Below are 18,442 nucleotides of genomic sequence, written 5' to 3' on the forward strand. Positions count from 1 at the left end.
GAAGACAGCTGTCTCAGATCTCTTACAAACATGCCTAAATCAAGTACAATTATAAATGTTATATTGCATTTATAGAATGCTAGCCACTAACATGAAATTACCATGTGCACCTTAAGCTGACAGATGCTGTCCAGCTCACTTAATTAGTCAAATTCTGATGAACTGATAAATCTACCTCCTTTTGTTTTTAAACAATAACTGTGCAACTCCTTAGAATGAATATTAATTAGGCCAGGTGTGCTCAATTCTCCTGCCCAGTGACAACCTAGTTTCCATAATAATAAAAATCACAGCTTGATAGATCAGCAGTGGTTATTTTTATCCATGCTAAGCAAACAGTTTCTATTAAAGCTGTAATATTTTATTAGCACTGACATCAATTGATGTATAGATATACCACACAATTCACTTTGTTGTGCTCAAAATAGAATTAGATCCAAAAATAGAACTAAATTAAAAAAAAAAAAAAAAAAATATATATATATATATATATATATATATATATATAAATTCCCATGTTGACAAAAATGTGATCAACTTTCATCTGATTGGCTGTTGGATTGTAATCGGCTTTAACTGTTCGCCATCTTTGACTGGCACTCTTGAGTTCCTGGATTTAATGTGCCAATGTGGGCTTTTTAAAGGTATTTCTGTATGACAGCTTGAATGTTAAAGCCTAAAAACAAAAAAACTTTCCAAATTATACAGGGATAAGCATTCTTGTGGTTGTCTTTTTAAAATGGCAGTCAATATGAAATGTAGGAATGGGGGAAAGCTCCCACACACTGTTTGTCAGAATATGTGAGCAGCGTTGTGAATTGCACTGTCAGCCTTAAAATGTGATCATGCAAAAACCATCAAATGGCTCAGCGCTGTAGAAGAATTAAAAAAGCAAAAGTTTTGTCAAACTGTTTGGCTGACACATTTCCATGGTCTGCTTTGTGCTGATAAAAAGGCTCTTGGGCCGTTAAACAATTTTACATTTCTGAATTGTTTCAAAACACAGCACCAAGAGTTCATTTTCAACTTTGTCCGAAAAAGTCTTCTGGTGAAGTCTCTTTTTTTTTTTTTTTTTTTATATATATATACATATATGCAGTCAAACACATTTTCAGATTTTTACTTTTTTGTGTTTAGCAACCTTTGAGTTCCGATCCTCGATGGATGGTGGAGTCTGTACTCAGGAGCCTTCTATTAAGTCATCTATGGTCCTGCCCATCAAGAAATCTGTCACCTACTCAGGGGACCATCAGGATATCCCCGCCAAGCCGCCGCATTACCACAAACAGCCTCCTGCTCTCCCTCCAAAACCTTTCTCTAGGATCCCAAACCATAGCACAGGTTAGTGGTCTTAGTAAATGCTTCGTTTCCCTTTTCCTACACCAATATACAGACTGTGTTGTGCTCTATTCTTTACTATGCACGGTACTTGTTTTCAAAAACGAGCCGTGACTTAAATTCCGCTGTTAGGTCAGCTGGGCTCTCTCTGTCATTGTCAATCTGTCTGTCAGAAGGAAGTGGCATTACCCTGACCTAATTCCCACTGGCCTGCGCTTACGTCTGAGCCATGTCTGATCATCCACGAGCTCTGTTTATGTCTTCATTGATGTAATACAGCTCAAGTTAACCCATAAATCCTTCTTTCTGTCCTGTTATACTTGTTTTTTTTTTCCTAGATTCTTGCCAGCCGATGAAGTTGCCCTGTATGCCTGGGGGGAAGCACTCTCCACCTCTGCCTCCCAAGAAAGTGATGATTTGTGTGCCTCCAGGGGGGCTGGACTCCCCTTCTCCATCCCCCAATTCCCTCTGCTCCCTCTCCCAAAAATGCGGCCCTCCCCAGGGCATGCCCCCATATCACGGCACGTTGCTGCCCTCCCACCTCGCCGCTCTATCCAGTCTTCACCAGAGCCACGGTCACCCGTTTCAACTTCAGTACGGCAGCTTGCATGCGCCCAGCCGCATCATTGAGGAGCTCAATAAAACCCTGGCGCTCTCCATGCAAAGGTTTGAAAGGTTAGTAGCCATCAGTGCCCAGGTCATTAAATCTGATTGTCCTTCAGTGAAGGCAGGGAGGGATTATGGATTGGCCTCTATTTGTCTGTCTGTATGGAAGTTATAACTTGATACTGATTGGCCCAAAGGGTTGACGGTGCCATGTTTACTTTTTTAATTACTACTACTAAATACTTTTTTAAGAATTATTTTCCTTAATTTGATTTAATGAGTCTGTGGTTAAGTCAACTCTTGTTAGTAAAATCTGTTGCAAATCTAGCTCTAAACAGAATAGTTACTGATAAAAAGCATTATAATAAGCATAGAAGGTTCTGTTTTTAGGTTTAATTTTGTGACGTCTTGTCCACTACTCCAAATACAAATATATGTATATCCTGGTGTTATTGAGGTCGCATCCTGCCATGTAGTGCTGGTGTACAGGTCTATTTCAGCACCCTGCCTCACAGGGCAGCATGGCCTAATTTTAAAGTAAATGTGTGTATGTGTGGGCACAGGCTCATGAAGTAGGCGTCCCTCCAGCAGTTGTCCTGACATAACATGACCAGCTGCTCTTTACAAGAGCTGCGTTTCTTCGTGTTTGGAGAGAAGGGACAGGGTAGCGGATTGGACATTATGTAACCTCGTGCATTAGGATCTCTTTTTCTCCAAAGCCATTTGGACAGGGAAAAGGAAGTTATGGTCCTGACATTGCTCACAATTAGTCTGGGAAAAAAATGGTTATGCAACAGTGGCTCATCATAAGAAGCTCCAACTACACTGTGATTAATCAAATTTGTCAAATATGTGACAGGTTAGCACTTGCATGCAAATGATGGCTCCTGAAAGTTTGTTTCTGACACCTTGTTTTGTATTATACAAGTTGTATAGTCAGTTACTTTTTTACTCTTGTGTAGTTCAGAGGATTGCATGTTATTGCATAGGACTGCACAGAATTGTACTTGGTCTGTACTCAGGCATTTTGTACTGCAGTTTCATTCAGCTGGAGTTATGCATCTCCTCTCCCTCTATACTTGGATTAAAAACCCACTAAGTTATCAGTAGACTATGTATCTGAAGCTCCGTTATTGTCTTTTAAATCCCTTTTTTTCTGGATTGAGAAAGTTTGCGAGGGTTATAGTTTGAGTAATGCTACATCTAATAAACAGTTTGCTGACTGTAAAAAGATGAAATAGAGCTAAGCTTGAATATGTGAGGTTTCCCATGTAAACTGGATTTCTGTTTTGGCTGTTGGGCATGGTCATCTTCTAAACAAGGCCAAATGGTATGGTCATAAGCATGACCCCTTTGGTTAATGGCCAGAAACACATCTCCATATCTCCATTTCTCTCCACTAGCTCTGCATTGCATGGCATCGGTCAGTGTGTCCCCCTGGACAGGAGAGAAGTGCCATCTGTGATCATCGACTACGAGGATGAAAAGGAGAACATGCCCAACGAGTCCGACTATGAAGATCTGCCCAGTATGTATAAGGACGAGGACGATGATGTGGATGATGACGAGGACGACGATGAAGATGACATATTAACAAGTAAGCAGCAGACGTTCTAGTGACCTGAGGTGTCTTTCATTTTTAAACTGAACAAATGAAGAGAACGTTGATTGCTAAGTCAATGGCTTACATTGGTTTTCTTTCAACAGATATAGAATAGATAGATAGATAGATAGATAGATAGATAGAGTGGTGTGAAAAAGTGTTTGCCCTCTTCCTCATTTCCTGTTCCTTTGCATGTTTGTCACACTTAAGTGTTTCGGAACATCAAACCAATTTAAACAATAGTCAAGGACAACACAAGTAAACACAAAATGCAATTTGTAAATGAAGGTGTTTATTATTAAAGGTGAAAAAAAATCTAAACCATCATGGCCCTGTGTGAAAAAGTGATTGCCCCCTAAACCTAATAACTGGTTGGGCCACCCTTAGCAGCAACAACTGCAACCAAGCGTTTGCGATAACGTGCAATGAGGCTTTCACAGCGTCCTGGAGGAATTTTGGCCCACTCATCTTTGCAGAATTGTCCTAATTCAGTTACATTAGAGGGTTTTCGAGCATGAACGGCCTTTTTAAGGTCCTATCACAACATCTCAATAGGATTCAGGTCAGGACTTTGGCCAGGCCACTCCAAAGTCTTCATTTTGTTTTTCTTCAGCCATTCGGTGGTGGACTTGCTGGTGTGTTTAGGATCATTGTCCTGCTGCAGAACCCAAGTTCGTTTCAGCTTGAGTACACGAACAGATGGTCGGACATTCTCCTTCAGGAAATCTTGGTAGACAGCAGAATTCATAGTTCCTTTCATCACGGCAAGTCTTCCAGGTCCTGAAGCAGCAAAACAGCCCCAGACCATCACACTACCACCACCACCATATTTTACTGTTGGTATAATGTTCTTTTTATGAAATGCAGTGTTCCTTCCACGCCAGATATACTTGGACACACACCTTCCAAAGAGTTCCACTTTTGTCTCATCGGTCCACAGAATGTTGTCCCAAAAGTCTTGGGGATCATCAAGATGTGTTGTGGAGAAATTGAGACAAGCTTTGATGTTCTTTTTGCTCAGCAGTGGTTTTCTCCTTGGAACTCTGCCATGCAGGCCATTTTTGCCCAGTCTTTTCCTGATGGTGGAGGCATGAACGCTGACCTTAACTGAGGCAAGTGAGGCCTGCAGTTCTTTGGATGTTGTTGTGGGGTCTTTTGTGACCTCTTGGATGAGTCGTCGCTGCGCTCTTGGGGTAATTTTGGGCGGCCGGCCACTCCTGGGAAGGTTCACCACTGTTCCATGTCTTCGCCATTTGTGGATAATGGCTCTCACTGTGGTTCGCTGGATTCCCAAAGCTTTGGAAATGGCTTTATAACCCTTTCCAGACTGATAGATCTCAATTACTTTCTTTCTCAATTGTTCCTGAATTTCTTTGGGTCTCGGCATGATGTGTAGCTTTTAAGGATCTTCTGGTGGACCTTACTGTGTCAAGCAGTAAGGTCATTTAAGTGATGCCTTGATTGTGAACAGGTGTGGCAATAATCAGGCCACAGGACAACCACAGTTATAGTATGTTTTAACAAGGGGGGCAATCATTTTTTCACACAGGGCCATGATGGTTTGGATTTTTTTTCACCTTTAATAATAAACACCTTCATTTACAAATTGCATTTTGTGTTTACTTGTGTTGTCCTTAACTATTGTTTAAATTGGTTTGATGTTCCGAAACACTTAAGTGTGACAAACATGCAAAGGAACAGGTAATGAGGAAGGGGGCAAACACTTTTTCACACCACTATAGATAGATAGATAGATAGATAGATAGAAACACACACACACTCCTGTCTATTTAGGATTTTTCTCATCTATGTGTTATCAAAGGCATGAAATGACAAAAAAAAAAACAGTGTGCCTTGACAGAAAAACTGTCTTTGCCTCTCTTTTGTTATATAAGAATAGCTCATATTTACAGATATGATGACACATCTGCCTGATCAACCGTACTGTTAGCTTCACCTGAAGGCTCCTGGAACTCAGTTTTAGTTTGACCTTAATAAAGCATGGCAAAAAATAGGTCCAGTGTTATGCTGTTACCCATGGAAACGCTCAACCTATCAGCAAAAATGCTGAGCTGAGCAAAACTGTGTCCGGATTTCACATGGAAGCATGTTGGAGTTTTTAAAGGTTGTCATCGGCCATGTGTGGCGTAAACATTCGATACGCCACATCGTGACTTAAAAGTACGAGTAATACTTAAAGGTACAGGACACTTGATTTAGAATCTTGTTTTTTCCAAATCTATGTATAGGCAAACATTTCAGGTATTGAGCAAAGCATCGGAAGTTACACAAAACTATAACATATAACTAAATAAAAGTCGTCGTGCAGAAAGCAGTATTTCATATTTGGACATTTTTCAAACATTTTGCAACTACTGAAATCTAATCAAAACCACAAAATAAAAATGATCAACAATTGAGAGATACAGTAGAATGATGGGGTGGAGTCAAAGCACATTTTGGTAAATGAGGCCCGACATCTTGGCTTTATGCCCGCAGCCCTCTCATGTTTGACCATGGTGTTTGGGTTTAGGTTCTCTGGCTCAGAAGGTGCTGAGGAAAGACTCTCTGGCCATCAAGCTGAGTAACCGTCCATCCAAAAGAGAGCTGGAGGAGAAAAACATCCTGCCCATGCAGACAGACGAGGAGAGACTGGAGTCTAGGCAGCAGATAGGCACCAAACTCACAAGGTGAGTGCACATACACACATGCCTCTTTAAACGTCAATATTTTTAGTAAACCTGGTTGATGTTGCTGTAGCAACAATTGTTGCTGGAAAACAGCACTGACCCTTCTCAACCAAACCAAGCGTTTTTTTGTTTTTTTTATCATACTTTGGGCGGGCGATGGCCCAACGTCCCGGCTGATAGAGCTCTGACTAAACGTTGCAAATGTGAGCTTTCTTTCTATTGAAACACTTTTTATATCCTTTTCATTTTTTATTTTTTTTTTCCTTCTCAACATCCTATAAGGATAAACGTTTTATCTCGTTAAAAAGAGACTCTGAAAATGGAGCTGACCTAATTTCAGCGATGTATCACTCCCCCCCCCCCCCCCCCCTCTTTTTTCTTGTCTTCTCTCTAGCTCGCTCTCACTCTCTTTCTCCTCTTTCTTCCTCCTGCCTGACTTCCTCCCTCGCTGACTGAATCACCACGGTGATGCATGTGCCAAACTATCTCCACCCGACTCCTCCACACAGCAGCACCACGCAAGCCACTTCATACCAGCAGTTTACACACACACGCTCTACAATGGTGCAGTGCGTACAAATCACAAGGATTTGTATACATATGTTGAGATCATAAATGTGAATTCTAGTAATTCAACAACACATCCAACAACATAATGTTTTTCTCCAACGGATCACAAGCCTCAGTTGATTTTACTGCGCTCTTTGAACACGTCTTGCCTGTCTAAATAAAGGGGATGTAATGTGTTGAGAGAGGAGAAGACTGCCAAGCGTATGGGTGAAAATGAAAGCCGAATAGTATAATAAGATATGAGATGTGGGAAATATGGTTGCAAGGGAGGGATGGAGTATAATCTAGAGAAATTGGCACTCAAATCACTATTTCCCACTGTGATTGGAACACAGTGCGTGTTCCCAGAAGGCCTGCCTGCTTAGTTGTCACGTTCCCAAAAAGCTCTGTCACAGTGTCCTTTGCACAGTGTCATCTGATGCACAATACCTAATTTCATGCTTTTTGCCTGCAGCATTGTGTCCTGTAATGTTGTTGCTTGTGTGAGGCCACTCAGAATTGATTATGATAATGCTATTCTAGGACACACTGTCCCCTACTTACTTCTATTGACCTGATTCACTGGGAAAACCCTGAAGACACTTATCTCAAGGGAGAAAGCTCAACGGAAGAGTTTGGGCTTTTACCCTTGTGAAAGCGCTGTGTCTTTAGCCACTTGTTTGTGAATCTCACTCTCTTTAATATATTTCATAAAATATGGAGTGTATGTGTCTCTTAAAGAAATAGTTTCACATTTTGGAAAATAGGCGTATTTGCTTTCTTGCTGAGAGTTAGATGAGAAGATTAATTCTGACAATCGATCAGATAATTGTGAAGCTACAGCCAGGAGAGGGTTAGTTTAGCTTAGTTTAAAGACTTGAAGAAACCAGTGTGATTACGACACCACACATAAAATGTGCAAAATGCTAACCATAGGCACCACTCAAAGTGATCTAAAACACCCACAGGAAACAAATTAAGATTGTTCTTAATTTACCTCTGTTATTGCCATAAATGTATGAAAAATGCCTTGATAAAATAATCAAAAGGCAGTTGCGGTCTTGAAATAAAATGACACCGAGACAAGACCGAGTACAGATGTGGTTAATTTCGAGATGAGATCTTCAAAAAGTCCAGATTCGAGTAGCACAACACTGCTGTGGGAACTGCAGAATTTGACAATCATTCTTTGTAGGTTTTTCATTATGAGTGACAACTTTTTATCATTTTATTCATTGCTAATACATAATAGTAAAAAATCAATTAGTACAGCATTAAACAATTGTTCTTTATGTTGGCCACATCGTGAAACCTTGTAACTCCTTATATAATGTCATTATGCTCATGTCTCTATTCTTCATATTGCAGAGAACAAGCAGACAGTTCTCCTAGCAGATAATGTCAGTGCCTTACATAAATCGGGTGTAATATAAATCATTTGGAAAGGAGCCTCTATATGGATGTCTGTCAGTCTGTGCATGTTTATAAACAGGAGCTGCATTTTTGCTGGCGCAATGCCAATATGATGCTCAGTACTGAGAGGCGGAGAGCTCCAGTCTGAGATTCAGTGTTTTGACTTTTTCCGAACGATAACCTCAAGTGGCATGGTGATAGCTTACAGGGCAGCGCAGTTCAAGATGGCAGTCACATCTAAACGAGATGGAGACAATCATTGATCCATTGCCTACTGTTAGGTCTACTCCCGCAGGGTCCTGACACAGTGCTATATTAAGAGTCCCCAGTTGAAATCACTTTGAGTGACCTCACAGTGATTGCCTTTCGGTATCTTAGTCATTTCAGCCACTTTCAAGATGAGGAAACTGGAGATATTCTGTGCAAAATGTATCTCTTCACATGTTGCAGAAAAGTGTGTGTGTGTGTGTGTGTGTGTGTGTGTGTGTGTGTGTTGTGTGTGTGTGTGTGGTGTGTGTGTGTGTGTGTGTGTGTGTGTGGTGTGTGGTGTGTGTGTGTGTGTGTGGTGTGTGTGTGTGTGTGTTGTGTGTGTGTGTGTGTGTGTGTGTGTGTGTGTGTGTGTGTGTGTGTGTGTGTGTGTGTGTGTGTGTGTGTGTGTGTGTGTGTGTGTGTGTGTGTGTGTGTGTGTGTGTGTGTGGGTTTATTTTATCTGTCTTGAGTGATAAAACCTTTCACTTGGCATTTGGCCGTCTAATATTGCCTTATTCAGCATCAGATGAGAGCTGAGTCTTCAGGAATATCTGTCTTTTACTGGCCTTCTTCCCTGCATTGCACCAGTGTACAGTATTATGCAGTCATTCCATAAAAAAGAGCCATTGTTGATGATGGCTGATTTAATTTTTTGGGAAGTGCACATGTCAAGCTGTCGTGAGACAAGAGCTTAAAAACGATGCCAACCTTTCAACTATGAGAAAACATAGAACCATGTCGCAACATTGAAGTTGTACCGGAAGTAAGGGAACATTGAGTTGATGTTTATTTTTTTCAGTTTGGGACTGACACATTGCATCTTACTCTAAAGCCAAGGATTGTCACTTCCAGGGTTTCTTATAAGGTTTGTCAGTTGTAAAAGCACTTGTTCTGTGCTGCGAAATGAGAATAAGATAACCTCACTGGGGGCTGCTGTCAAAGCAGGGAAGTGAATACTGGGCAAAATGGAGGGAAGAAAAAAAAGGAACTTTCTCTGAACTACATATCACAGAAGAACCAGCAACATGTTTGCGAAGATTTACTTCAACAATGACGGTTGATGATCACATACACTAAACAAAGTCACTCAACAGTGTTCGGCCCATCTACCCCATGTATATGTCCAATCTCTCTATTAATATTTTACCTTTGCACTAAACTGCCTTGTAATATACATATACATTTTAAATGTCAGACCATGCTGATATTGCGCTATTCCTTTCCTCTCTTTAATTGTTACGGTATATTTTTTTGTAAATTTCAAGAATAACTACTGTATTGCTTTACTGCAAACTTAACAATATTTTTTATATATACTTACTGTCCTTTCTGTTTTCATTCATATGTTAAGTGAGTGTTTACTTAAAGATCTAAAATTAACCCGAGAAAAATTCCTTGTTTATTTGCACAAACCTGGCCAATAAAGCGGATTCTGATTTTGACATATTATATGTAAAGTAGGTTGATTTGCATCTAGAACTGTATTGATTTAGTGTTTCCCTGCTGACCTCTGGCCTGGTATTATGTGTTGATCATGGATGTATGTTTCTGTCCAGGCGCTTGAGTCAGAGACCCACAGCGGAGGAGCTGGAACAGAGAAACATCCTCAAACGTGAGTGTCTTAATATATTTAATATAATCTCTAAGCTACTAACATCAGTTCCAAAATTGCCCTCTCCAACCATTCGTTAGACACACTGTAGCGAAATACGAGTCTGTATTTGTTGCAGCCTTTTTGTGCATGAAGTCTTCATGGTGCAACCTGTTTATTTTTATTTTTTTTGAGAAACCTTGTTATGTGAAAGCTGATGGCACACAGTACATCTCTCTTTTTATTCCCCCTTGGTCTGCCTTTTCATCGGAGGCAGACAGGCGGCAGGGCTCCCTAAGGGGTCATGTCCAGGGAGTTTTTTTTTTTACTCAAACGCATGCACGAGAAGAGCGAGAAGCCATTCTGTTGCCTGGTACTCTGCGTCCCTCACATCAAAGACTGATTTACCAGCAGTTCCTGCTTTCCTAAAGGCTCTTGCATGATTGGCAGGGTGCAGGAGGAAAATACAAAGTCAAAGAATTCACGAGTCATGTCCTCGTTATCACACTCACACATGCAAGGTTAAATAAACAGGAGTTGATTTTCTGGAGTGGAATTCAAAACTGTGAGTAGTACTACAGATGCAGTATGCACACATTTGACTGCTGAGCTTTTGCAAATGGGAGCAGTGTCCCTGTGTGCTTCTTGTTTACATAACTTCCTCCTCTGAGCTGGAGCTTATTATCTCTGTAATTCACTGAATATACGACACATGGATGAATTTTAGTGAGATGTAAGAACTTAACACGATCACAGTTTTTTTTTTTCTTGTAAAAGAAAGAAATGATTATTCTTAAATAGGTTAATCACCTGATCAGAAACATGGAGCAAAAAGGGCTGGGACAACTTAAAAGGAACAAAGCAATCATTCTCCCCTGATACTCATGCCTAATAGCATTAAATCTATTTTAGGCTGTAAGGAACTTATCCAGTTTAGTGTGACACTAATGAGCCACATAATGCAAATAGTGTTTGTTCCCCTTTCAGTACTTTCTAAACATTTCATGTTCAATGCACTGTTTACACTCGCAGAATAACACTCATCCTCTCATTCCCTGCAGCTCGCAATGAGCAAGAGGAGATTGAGGAGAAGAGGGAGATAAAACGAAGGCTGTCACGAAAGGTGAGTCCAAAATAGCTCCAAAGGTGCAAACCCACACTAAATTTGGAGGGGGTAATGGCCGGGATAAGCAAACACTGTGACAGTGACTCATCTGTAGCGAGAAGTAAAAATCTAGTTTGTTACAGGTCTGGTAATGTAGTTCTCAGGCCTCCCCGGGACACGCTGACGTCCTTGTTACCCTTGGCCCTTGGACATGTTGGATGCCAAATTTTTTGGCCCCATATGGAGGTGTTGAGCGTGTTCCCTTCACTTTCAATTAGATTATAGCACGTTCTGATCACCTGCAGACATGCTGCTTAAAAAGAAATCTCACAGTTGTTGGAGGGAATGTGTTTTATGCATCACAGTGTAAAAGCTTAGTCAGTTTTTAACAAACCTTCTCACCCAGACTATATATCACACTAACTATGCATTCATAGAACATTGCACATGCACTGTAGGTAAGCATCCCTTACATTTGATTCATGTTTTAACCCATTTTAGACAAATGACCGCTGGCATTTTTTTTTTTTTTTTTGTAGTTTTTGTTTGACTGTGATTAAAGCCGTTACAGATAACTGAGATAAGCTAATATTGGTCGATATTGCGCCCTGGCTGATTCGGCCAGATGATGGTTATTTTCATCCCCTTAGCTTGAATAATCAATTTATATGTTGTTGTTTTTTTTGCATATTCTTTTAGGATAGATTTATTAGCCCACTGATCCAATAAAAGTCCTGCATGTCAAATCAATGTGATTGTGGACTCCTTTCAGACGCACCTGCATAAGACATACTGGATGTGCAAGGTTTTTTTTGTAATCTTTCTACAAGGAATTGAACATATGCAAATTCTGAGAAGCTGCTAACTGTGACAGCAGCTATGAACACTTTACCTAGTTTTCTGTTCTCCAACTCTCTTTATTTCTCCTCTCTTTCCAGCTGAGCCAGAGACCCACTGTAGAGGAGCTGAGACAGGCCAAAATTCTCATCCGATTCAGTGACTACGTGGAGGTGTCAGATGCCCAAGACTACGACAGGCGGGCTGATAAGCCCTGGACCCGGCTCACAGCAGCTGACAAGGCGAGTTTCTCCTACACTTAGTCAAACTGAGCTAATCTTTTAAAAATCACAAGATCATTTCAAATTTGACGCAAACCGCAACCCAAGAAAGTAATGGTAGTAGGATGTGTTCCTCCTCGCTTGTTACGGCAAGTTCCACCTAAGCTGTTTGGTTCCCAGTTGTGAGTAAACAACCTGGAGCCGTGCTGCTGCTCACTGCCAAGTGGTCCGTGCATCTGACTTTTTTTTTTTTTTAATGAGTTCTGAGGTCACACCTCAGGACAAATTGTGGGAAAATTCTGCGTTTTGATCATGCAACAACTCCCCTTACGCAAGCGAGTACGGTAACTGGACAAGCAGTGCCTCAGGACCCCTCCGTCACAGGGAGGCTCTGCTGATGAGATATGTTTTCCTCCAATTTTTTTTGTCCTCCATCTAGCGCAAATTTGAATATTTATTGTTTGTTTGCCTGTCGCGGAAGCATACTCTCCAAGGCTGGAGACGTTCTCTTGAGTCATGCTGAATGGCAAAAGCAATGACGTCACCCGCCTTAGTTGCTGTCACACATACAATTTAAAACAGGACGTAAGCTTATTAAAAAAAGGTAGTCATCCTACCCTTGGGCAAGGCACTCAGCCCTCCACTGCTCCAGTGGTGCTACTTAGAGGCCATGATTCACTGAGTATTGTCCCAAATGTGAATGTGCATAACTACATGAATGGAAGATGACTTTGGTTTATTTTCGTAACAAACCAGGCAAAAAGAAAATCTGATCTTTAGCAACCTGGGATAATATTTAAGCTTTTCATCCAAGGACTGACATCCTGTAACACCTAAATACATTGTGCAGCTTTGACTTTCTAAAAATAAAAATAAAAACTGTATTGGTCGCTATTTCAATGTGTTTTTCTATGTGTACTTAAGTCTACATATGTAAATCCATGGTATCACCACTTCATACTGCATATTATAAAAACACAAGCTGACTGCCCAAGTAGACCAGGAACAGATTGTACATCATTGTTGTTCATGCTCTTAGATGTCTGAAGTGGAGGAATATGAGGGGTCTTGTGATGTAAGAAGAGAATTCACCAGAATCATCTATGGCCTTAAGATAGGTGTAAATGATGCATGAAGCATGCTAAAAGGAGATAAAGCCAGGACTTAGAGGCTGCCGTTTGTGTACTAAGCCTCAGCAGCTTTTCCCAAATTTCGTTCTTTTTTGTCCTCTGCAGGCAGCTATACGGAAGGAACTCAATGATTTCAAGAGCAATGAGATGGAAGTGCATGAGTCAAGTCGCCATTTAACCAGGTAACGTGCAAAATCCACTAATTTAACATTGGTTCATATGTAGCTGGAGCTATTCACATACTGAAGGTATTAGCTTGTATACTGCAGTGAGTGAAATGTTTGAAACACCACTTTATGTGCTCATCTTTTAGGTTTCACAGACCATAGTAGACCACCACTGTCTTGAGCAGTGCCGGACCGGCGCTCTCCTCCACTGAGAACCTTAAGTGCTGGACAGTAAAATGGTGCCAGTTTATACAATAAGGCCATGTCTTCTGAAATGCCTTTTCAAGACCCACACAACTGAGTCGGTACTACGCTTCAAGACGCAGACCCCCACTACTCCATCCACTGTAGTAGCACATAAGGACTCCAGTTGATTTACTTCGCCCCTCTATGGAATTTGCTTGACTGTCTCTTCAACCTCCCTGCTGAGCTCTCAGGCGGGTTATATTTTGTGTGTTTTTTTGCAATTGATTGACACTTTCAACATCTGAGGGCAACCGTACCTTGGTTCCTCAATAACACCAGTGGACTTGTCTGAGTGGACATGTTTTTCTCCTTCTTCATTAGTACAGTGTCACTCTGGACTCCGTCAAGCCCTCATGGACAACTCTGTGTGAAGATGCCGAGTTGCTTGTTTTGAGCTCCCCACATCAGCAGGAGATCAATCTTTACTGCACCTTCTGGGGCTTTGGAAACGGCTTAGAAAGACAAACAGGGGGGAGGGAAGGGTGCAACATTAGAATCATGTGCAATATTTTTTTTCTTCTGCTTCTCCTAGGCTATAGCACCCCCTAGAGTCTCTTCTGTGTCATTACTTTGTTGTCCTGTCTTTTGTTCTTCCCTCTTACGTGCAATTCTTACTGTACCGGCCATGTTGACATCTAATTGCTAACTGTGAATTTGAGAGTTTGGGCAATGCCCACACTCTCCCCAAATGTACATTTTGTTCATAATGAAACACGAAAGTTACATTTAAAGAAGAACCATGCTTGACCAAGTTTCATTCATGTCACAATCTTAGAAATGTAATGTAAAAAAAATGCAGCTGGCAGATATATTCTGGTTCCAGTATGTGCAACGATTATCTATTTTATAATGTTTTGTTAGTTTTTACTTGTTTTTGATAGAGGCACTTAGATCATGAATGATTCATGTACATGTTTTTACATGTCCCGGCTCTGAAACGGAATACCAAGAGCTGCCTCACCACGTCATTTTTGTTCTGTTTGGAGCGGTGTGTTTTAAAATCTTTGCTCATAACGTGTGCATTGTATTATACACTTTACTTTTCTACTTATGTCATTAGAAGCTTTTGACTAAGCAATATCCGTTGTTTGTAGAGAAAGGTTAAACTACAGGTGTAACTCCCACGTTTTTTTTTACTGTGCTTACACATTACGGCTCACTTCAGGGTTTTCATTTTCTTTTATACTTTACTTTAGGAAGGCTTAATTCAGGAGGACTTTTCTGCATTTTTCTTGACTGAGCCACCAAAAACATCTGCCTCTTTTAACAGCTTACCAACACAGTCTCAAATCTACAACTGAACACAATGATGCACTCTCGATTTTGAAACACGAGTACAGGTATAAGTGAATTCATTGAGTCAGGAATTTAAAATGTTTATTGCTAAAGTTATTTGCACTGTTAAGAGTTTGGCTTTACAATGGTCCCTGTTTTAAGGTCAGGGCCCAAATGTGTTAACATTTGTTTGATATCTGATTGGTGACCATTTTGTCTTTTCACTTTAATGGTCTTGTTACCTGATCACTGATCCCACACCAGTATTCCAATGCTCATAAGCTTTATGTACACAAAATATTTGTATTTTTTTTTACTGTATTACTTTTAAAGTTGCAATATGAAATTCTTGTTTGTCAGATAAAGTAAAGTAGTAGAGGTAACTGGATGTTGGCCGCCTACTAAAATACCTCTGTCTGCAAAGTTCACCCTTTTTTTTTTTTCAAGGTCTCGCTCAGTGATGGATAGATGACCCAATAAAACCTGGGCACATAGAAAATTTGTTTTGCACTTTATGGATTTTATGTGAAATAAAAGTTTTTTTTGGTAGTTTAGAGCGGTTTATCCTCAGAATCTGTACACAGGTCATTTTCATATCACAATGTTTCTTTTTTTTTAAAATTTCATTGGGTCATCTAATCTCAGAGACTTTGAAATATGAGGTACTTCTTGTGTTAGAACCAGCTTCTTTATGATTCCAGCATCAAGCCATTATTTGGAAATGTCCATCCATAGGTTCAGTACAATAGAGCATAATTAGGAAAGACTTCACACAAATACGCTCCAGTTCTCATTTCAGCTCTAAGAAACAAACCTGAGCCACTGGGCTGAGCATGCGGTTTTCCTTTAAGCTGGAATCAAGGAACATGAATTCAGCAATAATCTGTTTCCTTTTACATGTTGGTAGAGCATCTGAACGAATTTGAAAGTGTTCCTTTTTTTTCATTTTTTAAATACAGAATACCATGTAAAGGATACGTCATGCCAATTAAATTCCATTTCTGAATGCATTTGAATTGTTTGATTCATCATTTATTTTAGATTAAAAGTCACCCTTAGTCCTGCCTGTGTCTCTAGGTGCCATAGAGGTGCTCAGAGTACTTTCACACTCGGCTGCATCCATGCTTTTGCCAAGGTTTTAAATTTCAGGTATTTCCATTTAAGCTTGCTTCACAGATGTTTTTCCCTGTAGATTTAGTACTTTATTCCCCATTTTACAATTTACTTTTACTAAGTTAATTTTTTTGGCAATTTTTAGGCCTTTATTGACAGGACAGCTGAAGAAATGAGAGGGGGGAATGACATGCAGCAAGGGCCGCAAGTCAGAGTCGAACCCCGGGCCCGCTGTGTGTAGGAGTAAACACCCATACATGGGCACCCGCTCCACCAACTGAGCTATCCGGGCGCCCCATTTTACTCCATTCTTCTGAAAGGCCTGTATTAAGCCTTGTAGTATACTGTACTTCATAACAAATGTGTATTTAAATAATGACAGGTGTTAGGTAATTCAGGTGAAACATAGTCAGGCTCAGACTGTAAGTGAATTCATGGATGCAATGGTATTTCTAGCCAGAGAGGTCTGACAATAAGTAACACATTATAATCTGCTCAGGTATTGAGATGTTAAAAATGCATGACTCTAGAAATTTAAATTTAACACGAAAAAATGGAAATAGTTAAACGTAACCCGCTGAGCAGGACAATGTCTGTGCCTTCTCTAATGTAATGTCTAAAGGTTTGTTTTATTTTATTATTAACAAAGACAGTTTTTAAAATCCTTTTCACAGGTATTTTGAAGATGAACTAATGTAAGATGATACAATTTTTTTCATAAATAATGTATTAAAGCTTATAGTAAAATGTTAATATAAGAACATTAGGTTGTCACGTGAAATCTCTGGCGGGTGAGTCAAGTCAACAATAAATGCTCAAGTCTGCAGATAAAAAGAATCAAATACAGGGTTATGAGTTTCTCATTTTCTAATAAATGGTTGAAAAAAAACAGACTAAATCATCAGCATGCAAATGTTGATGTAGTATTGATAAAGGGTTATAATCCATTAAGCATCACTCAAGATCTAAGTGAGTTTGATACATAAACATACTGTACGTGTATGATGGGCGTGTTGTCATTTATACTATTTGGTTCATAGTTGTGTCTATTTAGTTATTATTTGTGTTGTATGGTTTTGAATAAGGTGGTTGCTGTGTCATATTTTTTGGGATTTTTGTCTGGGTGGGTGATCATAAAGGGTGGGATATGTTCATGTTGCAAATGGTATGTTTTGTGTGTTGTGTTAAAATTAGTTAATCATAAAAAACATAAAAGACGTACCTCAATCTAATTGACATTAAAAAAATGTTTTTGGCTGCAACAGTCTCAGAAACACTTCCAAGAAATGTGTTCATGTATTCTTTAAGTCTCTCCATTGTTTCTGCAGTCTTTGTGCATCTTACTGCATGTCATTATTTTCATGTTTGCACTTTGCCCCGCTCTGTTGCAGGTGGCAGATTCTCGCAGCTGGAAAGGGGGGGGGGGCTGACCAGATTCCCTCTGTGGTAACCAAACATCAATGTGTCCGTCTGTTTTAGAAGACACAGACCATCAGTGGGACATTGGTTACACAAATCATTACCACGTGAGGATGGATGATGATCTGAATTTTTACAACTTATTTCCATAGACCCATGTGTGCAAAAACTGTTAGTTAGGTTGTATTACAACTATACAATCAGAAATCATTTACACTTTTTTGCTGCCTGGAAATCTAATGTGTCACATTTGTATAGTTGATGAACATATTTGTAACCCTTTTGTGTCGAGCCTTGCTACAGTAGACTTAATGATGGAAGCAAACCTATTGTTTGACGAAATGACTGAATGTAATCTGTGATACAACCTTTGTTGTGTGTACCAGGAAATCAATAAAATAAAGGAGAAAAGGTGAGATAGTCTTTTCTTTTAATGATTTGCTGCAATATTAGGAAGTAAACTACGCAGCCTCAACAAGTATAGTATATATACCATAGTATTGTAATATAAAGTTCATGCTTCATCACCCCTTTTGGAGGTGTTTCAGACTTCAACTATTACCATATGGATCCTCTGATACTATAGCCAAGTTATAAAACTACTTAAAACAACTATATATATATATAAAAAAAATCAAAACAGTTATCTCTGTATAAATCAAGTATGTTCTATATATTCATAGGTCAAAATCAACGGTCAAAATTCACACATATACACAGTTAATATAAGTACAAAATAGAATAAACAGAAAACAAGAAAATATCGCTGGACATCATATGGTCGTTTTACACTAGCCTACTCTGGAAATCCACTTTTTTGATTTATAAATTTCAATTTCATAAATCCTCGAATCGATTAATTTGCATTAAAGAATTTCTCAGCATGTTAA

The 18,442-nt window shown here is 39.7% G+C and overlaps 1 protein-coding gene across 2 annotated transcripts in view; it reads left to right on the forward strand.

Annotated features, from left to right (window-relative positions):
* LOC116698996 (phosphatase and actin regulator 1) overlaps positions 1-16,030 on the forward strand; it is a 44,492-nt gene extending 28,462 nt beyond the window's left edge. For both annotated transcript variants that reach the window (XM_032531340.1, XM_032531339.1), the window contains exons 4-12: positions 1,138-1,341; positions 1,677-2,013; positions 3,348-3,541; positions 6,081-6,237; positions 10,005-10,060; positions 11,101-11,162; positions 12,083-12,223; positions 13,438-13,514; positions 13,646-16,030. In XM_032531340.1, the coding sequence (XP_032387231.1) occupies positions 1,138-1,341; positions 1,677-2,013; positions 3,348-3,541; positions 6,081-6,237; positions 10,005-10,060; positions 11,101-11,162; positions 12,083-12,223; positions 13,438-13,514; positions 13,646-13,661 (1,244 nt within the window). In that variant the 3' untranslated portion in view covers positions 13,662-16,030. The remainder of the gene's footprint in view (positions 1-1,137; positions 1,342-1,676; positions 2,014-3,347; positions 3,542-6,080; positions 6,238-10,004; positions 10,061-11,100; positions 11,163-12,082; positions 12,224-13,437; positions 13,515-13,645) is intronic.
* Positions 16,031-18,442: the final 2,412 nt, after the last annotated feature.

Source organism: Etheostoma spectabile, chromosome 12, assembly GCF_008692095.1.
Source record: "Etheostoma spectabile isolate EspeVRDwgs_2016 chromosome 12, UIUC_Espe_1.0, whole genome shotgun sequence".
In the NCBI taxonomy this organism is placed as follows: Eukaryota; Metazoa; Chordata; class Actinopteri; order Perciformes; family Percidae; genus Etheostoma; species Etheostoma spectabile.